The sequence below is a fragment of the Hippichthys cyanospilos genome, chromosome 10 (assembly GCF_059441005.1).
Source record: "Hippichthys cyanospilos isolate Australia breed blue-spotted pipefish chromosome 10, RoL_Hcya_1.0, whole genome shotgun sequence".
Classification (NCBI taxonomy): domain Eukaryota; kingdom Metazoa; phylum Chordata; class Actinopteri; order Syngnathiformes; family Syngnathidae; genus Hippichthys; species Hippichthys cyanospilos.
Genome location: NC_142378.1, coordinates 19,118,616 through 19,139,128, shown reverse-complemented (window position 1 = coordinate 19,139,128; position 20,513 = coordinate 19,118,616). Strand labels below are relative to the sequence as shown.

General features: G+C 38.8%; 1 protein-coding gene across 4 annotated transcripts in view; it reads right to left on the bottom strand.

Annotated features, from left to right (window-relative positions):
• Positions 1 to 20,513, bottom strand: part of celf5a (cugbp, Elav-like family member 5a) — a 351,120-nt gene that overhangs the window by 12,722 nt on the left and 317,885 nt on the right. For 2 of the 4 annotated variants that reach the window (XM_088426234.1, XM_088426236.1), the window contains exons 8-10: positions 7,525 to 7,737; positions 4,727 to 4,825; positions 1,299 to 1,442 (exon numbers count right to left, since the gene is read on the bottom strand). In XM_088426234.1, coding sequence (XP_088282360.1) covers positions 1,299 to 1,442; positions 4,727 to 4,825; positions 7,525 to 7,737 — 456 coding nt within the window. Of the gene's footprint in view, positions 1 to 1,236; positions 1,443 to 4,726; positions 4,826 to 7,524; positions 7,738 to 20,513 lie in introns of those variants that run through there. The other 2 variants (XM_088426235.1, XM_088426237.1) reach the window with 2 other exon arrangements.

Genomic DNA, 20,513 nt, shown 5'->3' with positions numbered 1-20,513 from the left:
GTGTTACAGTAACTCTTTCAGTCATGGTGCAAATCACGGAGATACTAAAACATCATCCTCTTATTTCTTCCTTTACCGCTGCTAGTAATTTTAGAAGCTATGTCTAACAGATAAAGTTTGCAAAGTCTTCAAAACATTCCGTTTTTCACTCATTTTGTCTACTTCCTTCCATCCTGTCCCATCAAGCTAGATAAAGGCGTTCGGCCAATAGCATATCGGCATTTCTGTGATTGACGTGTGACGCCGGCCAATAGCATCTCCGTGAGTGAGACCGGGTGACCTTAATCGACCAATAGCATATTGGCGTCTCCTTGACTGACTGATAATTATTCGCACTTTTTTTTAAACGGTTGGAATGTATTGACAATTAATTAAAAAAAAAACACACATTTAAACCAATGACAATTCTTTGTCCTGCAATCGGCACATTTAATTTCATGTCAGCTGTTTTTCCCTTTAGCTGTACAAACACTACACTTAAATGGTAATATATTTAGACACCGTGAGTGAGACAGTCAGTGTGAGATTGTAAGACCAATAGCGTTCACGTTACCGCCATAAGTATCTATTAATGATTGTAGATGACGCAACTGCTGAATATATTGACGCAGTTAGGCGAGAACATTTCTACATACTCAATGGCTGGTTTGACGGAATGCTCGCAAGACGAGAGGTTTGCTCGTAAGCGGAGGACAAAATTCTCCCTGATCCACGCTCGTAAGGCGGAATGTTCGCAAATCAGGATGCTCGTAAGCAGGGGGCTGACTGTATATATATATATATATATATATATATATATATATATATATATATATATATATATATATATATATATATATATATATATATATATATATATATATATAGTGACAGCCAATCAACTTCGGGAACATTCAACGCTTTCAATACGAAACAGAGCCAAGCAAGAGCACTCACCTGGCTTGTAGAAAGGCGGAAGCGAGAACTTGGGACAACTGGTATGTGCAGTGTTTGCTTCACTTAACAGCTGTTGAACCGTAGTTACTGTGCTAAGCTAACGATAGCGCAGCATTGTCAGCACAATATTTAGCACGGTCTCGGCCACAGCAAGATTGCGACATTGAAAACTTTTGGCGCCGCCTCTGGCCGCTGTTGATATTACATATATTACATACATAGTGAGAAGGATGATGTGGCTTTTAGAGCAGCCCCCCCCCCAAGGTTCCCTGCCCTTGTTGTAAAGTCTGCTGAATATACTTGAACTGGAGCCAAGTTGAATGAGTGAGTTATGAGTGATTATGCATTGCTGAAGAGCTTACCAAAACACTTGCTTTGGTTGGTCGCTCGGTCCATGAAGACCTTGGATGAGATGACGGTGCCAAAGGGCAGAAACATCTGCATGAGTTCATTGTCTCCAAACTCCTGTGGCAGGTGGTAGATGAACAGGTTACAGCCCTCTGGACCTGGAGAAGGACACGGGACTGACTGTTAGGAATTTGCTCCCTCACCGCCTTCAATATACTCTTTCATTGAGTGCATTATGATGAGTCATGTTCCTGGGCTGAGACGATTATGAGAACTCACTACATTACTGGTGAGTGGAAATGGGTCAATGTTACTTCTGTTCAAAGAGATTAGACGACTAGAAAAGTGCAATGTCCGCATAACGCTGATTAGCAAAGAGGGAATTAGTTGACAAGATAATGCAAACGGCAGCACCTCACATAAAACCTCAGCAATTATAGCATTTGACCTGACAAATCTCAGCTGGTGTAGATTAAAATCAATAGCGTTGCTGCTCTGACGCCCGTCAATAACCTCAGTGAGTTTGAATGTTGTAAGACAAAGATTTTATCTTTGACCTCTACTATATCTACCTTGTGTCATGTTGCATTTTAAATCAACACGATTTCTTCAACGACAGAAAAATGCCTGGATATTTGGATAGGATAAACAATTCTGTCCAGTAATGGTTTGAATAGAAGGAAGTATAACTTTGGCAATTGACCAAATGCATCTTGATACTTCCACATCAATCGCGGTCCTTGCTTTGCCATATCCCCAAATGTTTAAAGGGCTTTTATCATGCAAATTCAACGTTTTGGAGCTTTTACCCCAGCTATGATGCGATTTCCTCACTCAAAACACATGCAAAGTCATATTTTTCTTCATTCATGGATCTCTGAGATTTGCTGGTCATTGCTGCACTCTAAATGTTAGAAATATTGTATATAGGTCATCCCCTATTTGTTTCTGCAACATGTATAGTGGTAGACATCGATATTTACAGTTGGAGTTGTCATGGCTCTGCAGCTGTAATGAACCATAGGCATGATGACCTAATGACTAAATCACTGGCACGATGACCTAATCACAGGATGGAACATTACGGGGTCTGTCGTCATGTTCCTCGAAAAGAAGATAGCGGTGATTGCATGGACTGATAGTATTTGGACTCACACCTAGGTCCCCCACCAAAGCTATAGCCAAACTAAGAATCAAATTGGTGTCACAGTGTACAAACTACTAACAAGCATATATTCTTTATCCCGAGCAAAGAAAGACTAATATGATTGCAACTTATTGAGAAGCTGTGGCTGGAACCAAGTATTTCTGGATGTGCATTATTATGCTGCCCAGGTGGACAAGGCATGGACACCAAAAAGAGCAGCACGTGGCAAAATTTGTTTCACATGCTCACAGTTGTCACTCTTGTGTGAAACGTAATTTAAAACCAATAGTATTCTTGCTTTGACATGCATGAGGTGGAGTTGAATGTAAATCGTTATTAATAGGTTATGCAATATACCGCCTGTATCATAGACACGCATTGAAATCGATAATATCCTCGGGGCAGGCATGCCAAGTGATTGTAATGATTTGATTTCTAGCCAGAGGTCCCTTAGCTTGCTTTTGTCATATACTAGGATTGGAAATCAATTTTGTTTCCTTTTTGACATGAAAGAACAATCCAATAAAATTGTGTAAGGCAACCATTGAATGGTTTCTTTTTTAACCTGACTATAAACAAGAGGAATCGTGGACACTTTGTAGTTATATCATGCAGAATAATTAGAATTCCTTATTAAATTTAACATAATACGCCGATAAATTTGGCAGCAGGCAAGGAAAAGTGACTAGTTTTTGTTAAACTTTGACTTTGTTGATTTTTTCCTCGCTGGGCTTGAGCCTTTTGTTATTTAAACTTTATCTGAACATTACGAGCTTCCTGTCTGCTTTCATTTTAGTCATGCCCTACATCACCACGGAAAAGCAAAAAGTAATGAATTACAGTAATTACACTACTTTTGTAATGCATTACTCTCTACACTGGTTAACTCAGTGTTTCTCAAATAATGGAGCGGGCACCCTGGGGGGGGTGACCCCAGGCAAAATGATTTTATTTATTAATTTTTTTTGCCACGTGAAGTGTAATTGTGATTAAGATAGGGATTGGCATCTTTTTTTTCTGCTTAGACCAGGGGTGCCAAACACATTTTAGCTTGCAGGCCGTATGGAGAAAAATCTACTCCAAAGTGGCCCAGGCCAATAAAATGGTTTATTTATATAAATATTATTATTATATCATTCATATTTTTTAATTACTGTCCAAAATAGCAAAGGCAAAACATCACTATTAATCATAAAGCATTAATATTAATAATAATCATTAAACATTTCAAAGTTTTCATTTATTAAAAAATTCAGCTCATTTTTATACTTTACAAAATCATCTCACGGGCTGGATTAAACCCATTTGCGGGCCCGCACATGGGCCATATGTTTGACACCCCTGGCTTAGACAAACCTTTAACGCGTATAAATGCAGTAAAGAAAAAGTGGTCAAAAGTTGTTGAATGTTTTTTTGATGTTGCTTTTTCCTTGTGTCAATGTTAACAAGGATACAGTTTTAGGTATACATATGCAATTCTTATAGATAATAATCGTATTTATGTTTGACGTGGCAAGTGTAGGGACGGGGCGAAATGTTTTCTCTGTCCTCGGGGGACTTAGCATATTATAATTGAGAAGCACTGGGTTAACTTAACCCTCATGACATCAGACAGCTACCACAAAATTACGCAATATCAATTATGTCATCAAAACAATAGTCCTTCGACAGAAGCAATCATAAATCAATGAAGATTGAAGAAATAATGAAATTAAATTCCTGAAAAAATGATGCACAACATTACAAAATGAAATTTTAAGCCAGCTACCACGGACAGCATGCGGTTATTAAAATTTGAAAACACTAGGGTTCTTACACATAACTGATTAATCACAGAGAGGCAGAACACAGCAGCAGACTTAAACCATTCATGCGATCACATTGCAAGTGTAGGGACAATCACTAGAGAGCGTTGAGTTACTTTGTCACTACGTGTTATATTGCCACCATTACCAATCTGTGAAAGAAAACGCTTTAATTATTTCAGAAATAGCATGGCAATACACTATCTATTGTGTAGTTATATGTTCTTTCAGTCTTAGAACATTACCAGTGTTTTATCACCCTCATCTTTTAGATATACTGTATCCATTTCCTGAGATGAGCTGTGAACGGTATACTGCATGTGGCCACTTTATTTATCTATTACACACAGAGAGAATGAGAGGGTAATATTCCTCCCTCGTAATATGTGCGAATGAGATGTGTACAGTGCCGAAGCAATATTGCTCTTTCATGCTCCCTGTCTTTTATAAATCTTGTATGGATGTGTAAAAAGTAATAACGTTTTCTCACCCTCACCTTCTCTCTGCTGTTGCTGTTGCTGCTGGATGACCTGGGGCGCTTGGGGCAGCGTCTGGCCAATAGGAGTCAGCGTGGTGGCCGGGTAGATCGCTACGCGAGGAGGGAAGAGGTACGGTGTGAAAATGGGGAGGGCCATCTGGAACGCGACCTTTACATGAGAGCGTGGTTCTCGATGTAGCGTGGGTTGCAGTTTAGCTAACTTTTTGCTGTCCTTTTTTATTAATGTAATAACATCTGTCCTTTTTTATTCATTCCTAGCGTGAAAGAGGACAAATTGCACACCCCCACCTATTTCATGCCTCCCACACTCTCAGGGAGGAGGACACAACAAATTGAACTGTCGCACAGTTTAAAAATGTAAAAATTTGAATTGCAGCTGAATGGCGTCATAATAGGATGACAAAAATGCACGTAAAATTAATTTACTGTATTTTAAAAAATAAGATGCTTGGCGGAAGTGTGATTCAGCTGTCGTGACACCACCAGCATTACCAACGCGATACAATATACATTTATAGTTATTTTGTAATCATACCCGGCCATATTTACAGTATTTACCAATGGCCAGAAAGCAAAGGGCACCTACAGCAGAGAATAAAGGGAGAAAAACTAAATGCATGTGTGGTTGAAGTCACCTGGTGTGATGAACACAGCGTCCTGCTGCTTGATCTCATGTTTGCTAATGTCCAATGCCCAGAGAGAAGACTACACGCTCAGGGAGAACATGCAAACTCCACACAAGTAGGCCAGAGCGAGCTGGATTTGAACTCGGGACTCGGAATTGTGAGGCGGACATGCTAACGTGGTTAGCAGCTAACCACTGTTCAATCTACTCCTGCCCTGACTCCTGCTCTTATTGGGAGGGTTAATTATTGTCATGAAATGTCTTTGTAGAACATCTTAGCTCTGTACAGTATTTTGCATATACAGTAAAGTGTTTCTGTATATTGCTATTTATATAACTAGTCTAAAGGCTGCCAGTGAAATAACCAACAGCTGGAAGATAAGTGCTGTTTTGGCCACAAGAAGAGTTCTGGTCCCCATCAACCACGAAAAATGAGGTGGTTGCACATAGCACGTGTTGCACATAGCAACATGTTATTGACACTTCCGCTCTAAACAATTTGTATTGTATGATGAAATAGTGGAAATAATTGCGGCATCTTTACGTTTCAGTAACCACCAGTTAGCTCCGTGTGCACGTTTGTTCCTTTGCTGCCGAGTTTGATTGAGTTTTGTACTCCTACACTCTCACGAATTCAGGCACTTCACAATTTCTCGACGATTTGGAGGGTTGAGTTACAGCTGACAATTTGCTCCACCATAATTAGTTTGTCATTCGACAGTTCATCAGCAAAACAGGTCTCTCAGCGACGGATCCATGAACAGTACGTCTGTAGCGCTATCCTGTCCACCTTTGTTGAAAACAATCCGGTTTGCACTGAACCACCAAGATAAAAACACCAAGGTCCGCTTGCAGGTCTTTGGACTGCTGTCCAATGTTGAGCAAGTTACTACAAAACTGTAATGCATGATTTATTACTTATTACTGTCCTTCCAAAGTAATTAGTGACAATATATTACTGTATTTGAAATGTAAGGTCTTACACTACTATTGCATTACTTTTACATGCCTCTTACCAGCATACCTGGAAAAACAGATTTGTCATTCTAGCTCATTATGCTCATTACACATCTGGTGGAATGACCTTAAACAAAACTTAAGTAAACTTACATGCTCAAATTTAACCCAAAATACATATTATTGCTCTCGGACTTATATATGAAGCCTAGATTGCTGGAAATGTAAAGTAAAAATGTCCGAAACGACCTAGACAAAGTTCTCTGCATACCAACAGCGCCATCTCAAGGCAACCAAATGAATTGCATTTATATTTTCAACTGCTTCGATAAAAATGATAAATTTAAAGGGTTTAGCAGCATTGGGCGGGGGGGGGGGGGGGGGGGCATGTATTATAATGCATTGTAACGCGTTACTGTCATTTGTACTGAGTAAAATATTACTATTTTTTTGTGTGTGTAATGCATTACCATAATTACATCACTTGTCATACATTACTCCCAACACTGCTAGCATTTCTTTTACTCACATTGACAACTCCGTATGTTTTTTTTTGTGTCAGGCAGAGAGGAAATTAATCAAATCAAGTGTTAGTGTTGGAAATATATTCATGTCTTTGAATTTTGCGCATGGGAGAGGGTGACTGCCCCTGCTATGCGACTGGGTTTGGAGGAGAGTTGCTCTATCAGGGACAATTTCAGTTATTATAGAGTCCTTGAAGACCATACAGAATTTATGGACAATAGAGCTGCTGAGAGTCATAACAGTTCCTCTCGGGTTTTATATGTTGTTAGAATTGTATGGCAGGCAGAAGCAACATATAATCAACATCAGCCGATTCACAAATTCACAAGTTTCTGTTTTTTCTTGTGGAACCTAAGCTAATGTCCTTGCTGAAAGCCCACCTTTTTGAGTATTTTTGTGCTTTCCTTAACTCACTAAGCTACCGCATGATGGCACTCAAAACCTGGCTTAAAAAATATAGGAATTGGTTGCAAGGGGGAGGATCTAAATTCACCTTGGGTTAATGGAAGTTATGGAGAGTCTTCATCACAAGTGAGTAGGAAGTAGGAAGATGTACACATAAGTTACCTTTTAAAATATTTTTTTAAATTCTATTATTATAAAAGAAATTGATGAAATTTTTAGATATTCTGGGGAAATAGCAGGTTCTCATTGTAAAACTTTAGAAATGGTGCACATTCACCTGTGTATTGCTGAACTCCGGTGAAGGCTTGCTGCAGGGTGTCGGCGGCGGTGGGGCTCTGAGTAGAGTAAGGTGGCAGACCGTTAGTGTAGACCGTCTCCACAGCAGGGTGTCCGTTGGGCTGATGAGGAATGCCGGTGAATCCGTTTACAATGGGCGTGACGATGCTGGGCACGGCGGAGGTGGTGATGTTGGCTGGTGGAGAACTTAGGCCTGAGATGAAGAATATCATACAAATTACAAGCAGTCTACAGTAGACTTGAAAACATGGTTAAGGTTGGAGTCTATTTTTAGCAATCAGTGTACAATTATAATTGTTGGGCAGATATGCCAGCCCTTATACACCGGTTGGCACCTGCGAAGGCTGATTGTCGATGGATGGATAGATGGATGGATGGATCTATCCATCCATAGATCTATAGACCCATCTATCCATCCATACATACATGCATATCAGATCAATATCTTTTTTCTAAGGTGGCTAAGGCCATTTGGAACATGAATGTGCCAAAATTGTTATGTTTTACGCAAAACCATGGAGACTCAAACCTATTTGTTTAAAACGCATCCCATTTATACGTACTTTATATATGCCTGCAAAACACTCGATATGTCTTTCGATATGTGAGATACGACTCGAATTGAAAGTAGAATGATTCGATTCAGTTTGACTCAGTTGGATTGCTATTCGATTTGATATGCTACAGCTCAGTACAAGAGGGTATGATACAATGACTTTTTTGTTGTCATTTTACTCACATTTGGATGAACTCTTTAGTACTGTAAATGTGCCATTTGCCAATAAAAGTCCAGTCAATACATGTCAGTATATTTCCAAGTGAAGCCATTTATTTTGGTTCAATTGTATGCATTTTATGCACACATGCACACACACACTCACTCACTCACTCACGTAGTCAGCATTGTGCAGAGAGGCTTGCCAAGGCATGCACATTTCCTGGCTAATGCAAGGACACGGGTGCGACAGCGCGCCTGTCACATTTACGCTATTTGTCATGACATATCAGGCAAGATCGCTGAGGAAGTGAACCTGTGAAAAATGAGACTGTCGGCCATGTTTGTGTGAGCCCCCGCCGCTCGACATGATGAAACTACCATGCAACTTCCGAAGGGGGGAAAACAGAAACTTGATGGAAACGATTAAAGGGTGTCCAGGGAAGCAGGTTGCTAAGACAAAAAGATGTTGCTTTATACGGAGGAAAAAAAGAAAGACACATAACAACAGTTGGCAGTTTGACAAATGTGCCGGTCATAACATATATAGCGCACGCCTGAGAGGCAGCAGCAGGATGGGTTCATGAGCAGAATCGAAATGGGTTGCTTGCCCCCTCCCCCCACCCCTCTCATGCAATGCATTTTAAAAGGGCCCTCCTTTGGAAAGTGTTTCCAATTATGCCGGGAACGCCAAAGTACCCATTTTGAGCTGAATCTCACGGTGTGATAGCCTCTCTGAAAAGGGCTGCCTCTATGGCGGAGCATCCGCGTTCGCTCAAGTACAGCTCCCCTGAGAATCACCTCTCAATCTGGAAACCTTAACCCTGATTGGACATGAATGAGGGGGGTTGGAAGTATGCGCGTGCGTGCGTGTGTGTATTGGGGGGTATGAGCTGTCATAAACCCCCACAGCTCAAAATATTCTTGTAGAGCTGGCACCTTGGCAAAAGACCTCATATGAGAGGTGGTCCACACAGGGTCAACAATCCCACTCATTTCACATACATTGAGGTTTATGTTAATGAGATAGTAAATATGCTGTACGTTGCCACCGCTGAGTAACATCATCTACATATCCACCGGAATTGCATTTCCATGCTTACAGCCAAGTTCTATTTGCATAAGCATACACCCTAAAGACCATGTTTCGTCATTTAAATTGAAGTCAACATGTGCTCCATATACATGACCGCAGGGGGTCCTTTATTTAAAATGGGGTTCTGTTCCTATGGTGATGACATAACCAAAAAGTGGAACGTGTTCATCGCAATGCATGGGGTACCGTTTGAAAATACTGAACCCTGAAATGCCCAGACTGTCAGAAAATGATAAACCCTAGGACAAAATAGTAGAAAAAAAACAAGTACTTTTTTTTACATTTTTATTTGCAGGGTATTCCAAAAAGGCCAAGGCTGCCCTTTGTCACTGATACTGTTCATTAGCTTTATGGACAGAATCTCTAGCTACAGCCGAAGTGTTGAAGGGGTTTAGTTTGGGAGTCTCAGCATTGCATCACTGCTATTTGCGGACGATGTGGTGCTGTTGGCTTCTTCAGACCGTGACCTCCAGCTTTCATCAGAGCGGTTTGCAGCTGGGATGAAGATCAGCCCCTCCAAATCTGAGACCACGGTCCTCAGGCAGAAAAAGGTGGCGTGCCCTCAGGAGTCAGTTGATGTGGTTCGGGCATCTGGTTAGGATGCCTCCCTTGTGAGGGGTTCGGGCATGTCATACCAGGAGGATTCCCCATGGACGATACAGGACACGCTAGAGGGACAATGTCTCTTGGCTGGCCTGGGAATGCCAAGAGATCCTCCCAGAGGAGCTGGACGAAGTGGCCAGGGGGAGTTAGGTCTAGGCTTCCCCGTTCAGGCTGCTGCCCCTACGACCAAACCTTGGAATACAGCGGTAGAAGATGGATTGATGGATGGACGTCACTCTGTCAGTTGAAATTTCACTCGTCTCCATGGATTTTGGTCTTGTTTACCCCTCTCCAGGCAGGCGTTGCAAATTTGTAACAATAATATGAGAGTCCCCTAGGTATTCCACGTTAATATTGATTGAGGTTTTTTTTTTAAAGTTTGGAAAAAAAAACAATTTGAGCCTGAAAAGGTTACTTTTTTGTAGTTGCCTAGTTCCGTGTTTTCATTTGTTCCTTTGTAAGCGTCCGACCATTCTGTTTTCGTTCTCCATATTCAACTTTTAGTTTTTGTGAGTGCAACCTGAGGCCACCCCTTTCACCTTTGATACCACGATGTCGGAGCGTGACACCCAAGGTCTCAAATTTCTGACCTGATGATCTCAGGCCAAATATTCACAACACTTTAGGAAAAGCTTGGGACACTTTGGACGCTGAGCTTTTTTCCACCACACAACTCAAGAAACGACAGGGAGAGTCGTCAAGACCACATTATTTTAGTGCGCTCAGAGTTAAAAACATCAATAAAGCTATATAATAGGCCCAAATATTTGTGTTGAGGCTCCAAATAAAGACAATAACGTTGTGTAGAGTGTACCATAGATACGAGGGCCTACAACTGTGTTGACCAGGGGAATAGTTTCAGTCCATTGAGAGCTGTTGTATCTTTTAACTTTTTTTTTTTTTAATCCCTCTGAAACCTCCTTCCAATCGCTTGCTTCCTGTGGGACTGTGATGAATTAGTCCGCAGCTTCTGCCCCCACTTCCGCCAAAACTCTGGAGACCGCCGCTCTCGTACTAAGGCGATGATGGCTACTCGGCCACAGAAAGGCCACACAAACTCCAACCTGAGCAGCTCGTAATGCAGCCTCTCCATCATCAGGTATATTCAGTTTTCAGGGGGCTAAGCACTTTCTTTTATGCTGTTGTGGAGGTAACAGACTTAGGCTCTTTAAGGTGCAATTACATCAATACCAGGGCATGACACGTGGCTGCAAAGGGAGTTCATGACAAACTGTATGTTCGGCAGGGTTTATTACATTGGCAGCATTGGAATGGTGTGCTGATAATGCAGGGCAGAGGTACTCACATTTTTCAGCACGTGAGCTTCTTATAGAACCACAGCGTAAGATCGCTGTCCAAAAGACGTATGCGTGTTTCACCATTGGTAAGAGTACGACTCTCGCGAGATGACTTCACGTCTTTGCATGAATCTCTCCTTTGGAATCGTGGATCTGAGCCTTTGGACTGGAGTTGAATATGCAAATCGTGATGACGTCACGCCAAGCTACCAGGCAATGTCAGTTGATCTGCGAATCATCCGCGCCGCCATTAGGTAACATGCACACATCTATTTGACACGTTTGAGACGTGAATGTCCAATTTATTTGTAAAAGTATTTTATCAAAATGGACTGACAGACTTATGATCTGTGACTGCAAACCCATATATTGTTTAACGATCATTATATATTATATATTATAAATTGGTGCGTCATCATTTTTTTAAAGACATTAACTGCCACATAACCTCAACAAATAAGTAAACAATAAATATAAAAACTTTTGTTTGCAATAAATCAATCTTTATATCGTAATAGGATTCCACTTCAGCGTTTGTGTGTGCATCAAAACCAATTCTAAGGTTTTTTCCAAATCAACTGCAGTCCTTATTTCTGCCTTCAGAGGTCACTATCTGTTACAGAAGCTTACCAAAATGTTCACCTTTTCCTCAAAAATCCTAATTTCCTCATTTGAGCATCACTAAAAATGTGCTACATTATCCTTAAGATTGAAGCCTGGTGAGCTATTGAAAGCTTCTGTTTGGCGTTCACTTCACGTTCGATTCGGCCATTTTTTTTTTTTTTACGCATGCGCGGCGTGAATGACTCCCACAACTGACTTTGCCTGGTAGCTGGGCATGACATGATCTCAATTTGTCCATTCAAATTAAAGATTCACATCCACGAACGTATAGGAGAGATTCGCGAATCCAAAGGAAAGATTCACGCAAAAACGAGAAGTCGTGTCTCGCGAGAGTCGTACTCATACAAATTGTGAAACACGAACACATCTTTTTGACAGTGATCTTACTCCATAAAATAAATGACAGAATATAAAATGTACTTAAAATTCTTTACATGTAAGATTTATATTGGTGTGCCTAGTTTAACAGCGTGAACAATCCATCAACTAAGGCCAAACCTCACAAGGTATGATAGTCCACATTTTTTGTTTGTTTTTTACCTCATTCACTGCCATTGACAGGCATCTTTATCATGATCATAAAACTGACCACAAAAGCTACCAACACGTCCTTTGCAAGCTACTGGTAGCTCACAATGTACCTGTATCAGGGCAAGATTTCAACCTATTTTCAAAGTGTCTCAAACATTTTAAGAGGTCAAAAAAATTCAACCCATAACTCCTGATAATGTGTTGTGCTGTGAAATAAAAGTCATTCCAGCTATTAAGCATAATCCACTTTAGAAACTGATTGAGAATATACCAAAATGTATACCAAAAATATACCAGTCAGTCATATAGTGCTTGATTGTGTAGTAGCATAGCACAGCGCCATATAAGAACAAGAACCTCTGGATAACTTAATTGGCACATTATAAATTAAAAAAAACAAAACAAAACATATTTAAAGTCATACATTCCCCCTAACCATTAAAGGGATCCTAAGATTAAAAAAAAAAAAAAAAATCAAGCCAACCACAAACGTAGTCCTTATTGGAATGCTACAAAAGTGCAATTCTTTATATGTAAGCAAATTTACATTCTGGCAAGATGGAAAAAAAAAAAAAAAAACCCTCTTGATCCTCTCTTTGCTGTGATTGCCTGGTAAAAAGGAGCCCGGGTGTGTGACAGAAGTATTTATTATGCTAATTATACATTCAAATCAAGCAGGAAGGGAGAGTCCGAGAGTCATTACAGCCACGAAGACGCTCTGCCGCTGGAGCAAGTAATAAGCACTCAAAACAGATGCTTTCATCTAACTGATTTAAATTGTGATGCGTGTTGTTTTTTTTTAACTGAAAGGAAAATGACTCGGAATGAATAATAAAGTAGCTTTCTTAGATGAGCTGACACACCAAGAAAACAATTTGTATTTGAATGCTGATAGCTAGAAGCGTCGCCTGCTTTGATGCGTGTTTCTTCATATGACACATATTTTACTTATGAATATATGCAAATCTTTTAAAGGGGTAATTTTTAGTGTTTTTTGCTCATTTGGGGCTCTTTTGCCATTGTATTTTAATGTAGATTCAGATGGAGGTGTAGATCCAGAAATACAGTAAGTGTTGTGATCTCATTTTGAATCAAATAGAAGTACCGTTTCCCACGTGATTCTTAGTAAGGAATGGAAATCAATCTTTCATTTGATACCACCCAAGTTTACATAGACATAGCACACAATATGCTGCTATGTATACTGGCACACTAGAGTTGATCTTTTCCGATACCTTTTCCACCAATTTCAAGCGCTGGTACTCTCCAATTCATAATAGAGTACTAGTCAAAATTTGTTAACACCTTCAAATTGACAAGGTCTCAAATACAGCAATTAACTCTTGAAAATGCAGTTCTGTAAATGAAAAGTATTTCATTTTCTAAAATCATCATCCATATCATGAAGCTCACTGGGAAAAAAAAACAAGATGTGCAAAGCAGTCATTTTGGCCGAATGCCGCCTTTAAGTGTCTAAATCATATAAACATTCAGTTTCATTGATATTTCTTTGACAAATAATGTCATAATATTCCTTCATAATGGAGGTGACATAAATATTGATCTTCTAATTTCACAATTGTTTTCCATCCATCCATTTTCTAGAGTTGCTTATCCTCACAAGGGTCACAGGCTTGCTGATGGCTATCCCAGCTGCCTTAAGGGAGTAGGTGGGGGACACCCTCAACTGGTCGCCAGCCAATTGAAGGGCACACAGAGACAAACAAACCATTCACGCATCCAATCACAACAAAGGACAATTAAGTATGTCCTCACGATTGTTTTAAATAATGCAAAAAACATCCAAATATAGGATGCTTCTAAACTTTGGACTGGTGCTTCTTTCATCTTCCGCTGCCATTCTATTTAAAATATTACCTCAAGCGTTAAAAATAACCTTGTATTATGAACCACATGCTGCTTCACAACAGTGTTGGAGTCATGGATTTTGAAAGTAATATAATTACTGTCATGCATTACTTTTTGCTGTAAGGTGGTGTAATATCTCACACACAAAAAAATAGTAATATTTTACTCTGTACGTATGAGAGTAACGCAATGCATTACAATGCATTTTTACCCTGAAAGTTGAGTTTTCCCCCTCCAAATCCCCAAACAAAAACGCAAGATCACGTACACAAGACGGACATATGTCCACTACTCTGTTTGTCAGAGATGAAGACAGTATAGCTTCAAGATAGTTCTGGTTAATGTGTATCACGATAAAGCATCCAAAGACTCATGTTAAACACAGCAACGGTGGTTCGCTGCAACCGTGTCTAAAGCATAAACAATTCAGCACTTTTCAGCACAAACTAATAAATGGATTAAAATGACAAAAAAAAGGCAAATCAGTATTTACAGGTATGACAGTAATATAAAAGTAATACAATAGTAGTGTAATGCATTATATTTCAAATACAGTAATATTGTAATGTAACTAATTACTTTGGCATGACAGTAATAAGTATTAAATCGTGCATTTTAGTTTTGATTGAACTTGCCCAACAATCCAAATTTGGGAGCCAGTACATGAGATTACCTGCTTGTCTCATGCAAACAAAGCTTCCTTTTAAAGCTCAATCCTGCCACTCGCTCATTTGTTTTGTTTTACTTTTATTTCTTTTGCTACACACCGGTGGCTTGGGAGCGGCTGACAATAATTTCAAAAGCATCATCATGCATCACTGTGAGCATACACGCGTTAATCAGTGCAACCATCTGGCAAACGGCTCGCGCACCGTCGAGTTTAAATAGGTGGCATCTGTTGATCGAATGGACGCTTCATTGTTTCCCGAGTAACACCCTTAACCTCTGTGGACTCACCAATGTACTTTTTTGTTTAATTCCACAAAGGTTACACGGAGCATTTCAATCAAAGACCATGTGACATGTCAAGCTGGAGATTCATTAAACGATGATCTGAGCTTTATTGCCCATGTGGCGCGCTGTATGCAACTTACAGTCACTCACTCTACCTTTCCCTGACGTAATGCATAAATTAGACCTGTGTCAAAGCACAGAGGGGCATCCAAAAAATTTGAGCAGGCGCCAACCTCAAGGCCCGCAGGCTAAATTTTCTACGTCAACCTCTTTTGTGGCCTGCAAAAGTTTGCCTCAATTTTTCTTGGACTTCTCTTGAAAAATGGCAACAACAAATGCAGGAAGAATAATGTATCACAATATGTTTGTAAAATATGTTTGGGTTAGGTAAGCTATGAATACTTTGGCATTGCTTGTGTGGGTTCAACCAGTGGTCTGTGGATATCAACTGGTACCAAGACGCACATGCTGCACCCACAATATTTTCCATTCATGTATCATCTGAGTCTAAAAGATATTTTATTTTGAAAAATACTTTATTTTGAAAGCTGACAAGTTTCTCTTGGATTCGTTTTGGTAATTTAAGCACCAACATTTCAAACACATATGGCAAATGAGTAAAAAACAGATGTCCGTACCCCCTGAAGTTTCTTCAAGTACCCCCTAGGGTTACTATTACAGTGGGCCCCCGGTTTACGAGATTAATCCGCTCCCCGGTTGGGATCTTAACGCGAATGAATTTGCTGCATGGCGGGCAATCCAAACCTATGTTAATTAGCTAATGTGTTTAAAACCCCAGGTAAAAACATTAAAGTTGTATATACATATTAATTAAAAATTGGTAACAAAATAGTATAGTAAGTGCTACTTATATATAATATGGATGTACACAATTAAATAACACCATATAAAAATATATATAATAAATATAAATGAATATAAATATAAATAATAATAAATAATACTATACATATACATAATATTTATAATTTAAATATAAATAATATTTCTATGAATATAAATATAATATAATAATAAAAATACAGAAAGGGTTTATTTACCTTTGGGTGACGTGATGAGCTTTTTATGGCATCTTCCCTAGTGAGGGTAGCCTAGCCTAGCCTAGCCTTCTTCGTATTTCTTGACTATCTCCAGCTTCGTTTCCATACTAATCCTCTTCTTACTTCTCTGTTTAACATTGCTGCTTACTTCTCCGTTTAACATTGCTAGCAATCTTGGGACCCATGGCTAACCAATTAGCCAACCAACCAAGCACTAGAATGCACAATAAATACGATATTGTAAGCACCCAAATGACAACAAAGCTTTAACATGCCGCTATTTTAAAACCGTGCCCCGACCAATAGCAGACCAGCATCTTAGCGACTCTGTGACGCCGACAAATAGCACACCAGTATCTTAGGGAGTTGTGACGTTGACCAATAGCAGACCAGCATTGTAGTGACGTACTGTATGTAGTGACGCCTGTAGTGACATATGTCTGGCATGCACCTGGCAGCACTCATGCACACTGACCTCTATGTTTGAGAAAAGAAGGTGTTGTTTTTCTATGTCATAAAGGGAAAATACCAGTTAGTTTTGCATTTTTTTTCTGTAACTGTAGCCAGTGTGGAAAAAAAACATTAAACCAGTGCTTTGTAACCTTAACCCTAACCCCCAGGGTCAGGTCACTTGGCTATTTTTTCAGTTTCAGACTAAGCTGTAACCCGTATAACCGCTGTAAACAATAATTAACAGTTGTTGAAAGTTGATTTGAATTGCTTTATTTTTTTTTCTATGTTAAAAAAATTACAGGTTTAGGTACATTATAATTTTTTTTATATATAATGATTTTATTTATAGTCAGGACGTCAAGTGGGGGAGGGTACGAAGTTTACTCTTTCCTAGGGGAGGGCTTGACAAAATATAATTGAGAAGCACTGCATTAAAACAAGATATGTTACACACTATTACAGCCCTAGAAAATATACATTTATGTCTACTGTTTTTGCTAACACTCTAATAGTAAAAATAACTACAAGAAAACAAGGTGACACTCCTACAGTATGATATGCAACAGAATTGTTCCTCTGACTTGTGACTGACATCCTCCAGTCTCTCAGTAGCGTCACACACCGTTGGCCTACTTCATTCAGATGGCCTTGCAAGTCATGTTATGTGTTTCTTCACTGGAGCTTGAATAAGTCATAGCCACAAGTGCGGTAAATAAAAAATATAATGTAGTCGCTCCCGAGGCAGCACGGCTCATATTAATGAACGCGGAGGGAAATAAAACATTTCATATTTATGCCGATCCTTGAAAACTCACACAAAAGCCTGCCTTTCTGTGAAGGATTAATGGTACGCTATGCTGAATAATAAAAGGTAATCAGTAGGCGGCGGTGTACACACACGCATGCACATGCGCACACGCACACACACACACTTGTCTTGAAGGGAGATAAATGGTGCAGCTTCATGCACATCAGATTCACGCTCACTTTGTCACAATCTCTCCTCATTGCACTACAAATATATACTCCGTGTCATAATATTAGGTACACAAGCACAACCGAATGTCAATGTAAAGTCTCAATCTACTTGCATTCCAATTTATAATACCCTTACTGATTTTTAAAGTGAGAAACTGAGCACATAACATAAAAAAATAAAATAAAATGTGCGCTTACAGTGTGAGGCATACTTGAGATTACTAACAACAAACCATGAGCATGAAAAATAGCAGTTGCAGTACCAAATTAACCTGAGAGAAGAATTATTATGCCATGGGCATCCAGACTCAGAAAATATGATCGTAGTGGCAACTAAGTTGCTGATATTAAACGTTCATCTTGTATGTAATCATCCAAATAATCAATAATCATCAACTATATTTTATTGTAACAACCAAATGTTTCCTTTTATTCTTTACTGTTAAATTTGCAATTTAACCACAAACATTATATTCTACTGTGTCAACTATTTCAAAAGATTAAACTTGAAACTAGTGAAAATACTACTTCCGTGAGTTGTATATGAATGATAAAAGGGAATAAAAGTTAGACTTAAATTGTTTCAATCTGGCACAGTACAGTGTGGAATAGATTGACTATTTATTTATTCAATACAGTGGCCAAAATTGTGTTGTATTTGTGCAAGATGGTTCTTTGATAAAAAGCTCATGATTTTCTGAGAAAACAAACCACATTTTAGATACCATAACTGCCCAAATATAAGACACATTTTTTTCCCCTTCTCTTGCACTCTATATACAATAATTTAAAAATTACATGCCTTTTTTTTTCAACGCCATTTGTCACCCACATAAGCAGAGGTTTGACGCACAGGTGCACATTTTTATATTGGCCATATTCTTAGAATAATTTCAGTAACAGGATGAGCAAGAGAGCAGGCTATCAGTCTGATATTAGCAGCAAATGCCTGTTGCAGCTAACAGCAGCTCGTGTTAGCTGTTATTGGTGTAAGTTGTTATGGCATAATTTTCAGTAAAAGAAGCAAGCAGACTGAACCATTATCCGAATCCATCCTTGTTCTTAGGAATATTACTAAAATGAAGAGAATAGTGTAAAAGTTATGCTGTCACCAGCTGATTCTAATAAGTGTGGCAAAGTATGCAGCCCAGTCCTCGATTTAGCGAATACGAAAAGGTATTCCTTTTGACTTGTTTATTAATTGCGGTCTTTTGACATATATATATATATATATATATATATATATATATATATATATATATATATATATATATATATATATATATATATATATATATATATATATATATATATACACACAATCATAAACTTGAAGAAACACGGATGCTATTTGTGTGTGTGTTTCTTTTTTTAAATAAAGTTCAAGTTGAATTAAAGCTACTGTTTACACTCATTTTTTCAGAGAAAAATCTGATTAAAATTAAAGTTTCAATGTTTTCTTTTTTTTTAATCAAATAAAGTGGAATTAAAATTATTGTTTACAACCATTCCTTTTTTCATCATCTATCTATCGAACATTGCGTTTCTTGAAAGATAAGGTATACTATTATAAAATTTAATATGGGGTTTATTTCTAGCTTGGAACATAGGCAATTTACATGTAAAATGTGATTCACTATAAGAATGATTCAGTCCGGCATGGATTAAATTTGTATCTAGAGGTTCCACAGTATGAATATATATATATATATATATATATATATATATATATATATATATATATATATATATATATATATATATATATATATATATATATATATATATATATATATATACACAGTGGTACCTCGGTACTCGACCGCCTCTATACTCGACCAAATCGGTGCTCGACCAAAAAATTCAAGTAGGTAATGCATCGGACCTCAAACAGATTTTCGGTTCTCGACTAGCCGAGCCGAGCCGAGCCGAGCCGAGCCGACCCGAACGCGCTCCTCGGCCCTTCTCGGCCAGCGGGTAAGCGCCAGTTCAACTCAGACCGCCAGCGGAGTAAGACGTTTGTTCGAGTATTTCTTCCCGGATTTAAACTTTTTCGTGTTGCTCTAGCCCTTATTAATGGGTCCAAAGAAAGACAGTGATAAGGGGAAGGCAAAGAGGAAAACAATGAGGACCACTATTGAACCGAAGAAGGAAATTATAGCAAAATATGAACGCGGTGTACCTCGCGTCGCAGTTAGCTAGCGTCATCATGGAAGGAGTAACTCCCTCCCGTCCTCTCCACATCCATTCCTGTATGCCATCAACCACTCTCCAAAACGTAAGTAAATTATACAAAATGGTTTATAATGCTTTATTTATCTTTATCTTTATCATGTACTGCTTGTGCACATTTACTTGTGCACACATACTTTCCATTATTTCTTATGGGAAAATTGTTTTCGGTGTTCGAACAAATCGGTGCTCGACCACCACCTCAGAACGGATTATGGTCGAGTACCGAGGTACCACTGTATATATATATATATATATATATATATATATATATATATATATATATATATATATATATATATATATATATATGAAGAGAGAGAGAGAGAGAGAGAGAGAGAGAGAGAGAACGAGAGAGAGAGAGAGAGAGAGAGAGAGAGAGAGACTCACACATTGGTATATACTTAATGGATGCAAAATATTCCATTGCATGGCGGTTTCACAGTACTGCTTACTACATTCACATTCAAGCCTGTTAAAATCCTCTCTGACAGCATTGTCCAAAACAGAGCATCATTTGCAATCTTTACAAAAGCAGAATTTCTGGTAAATCTC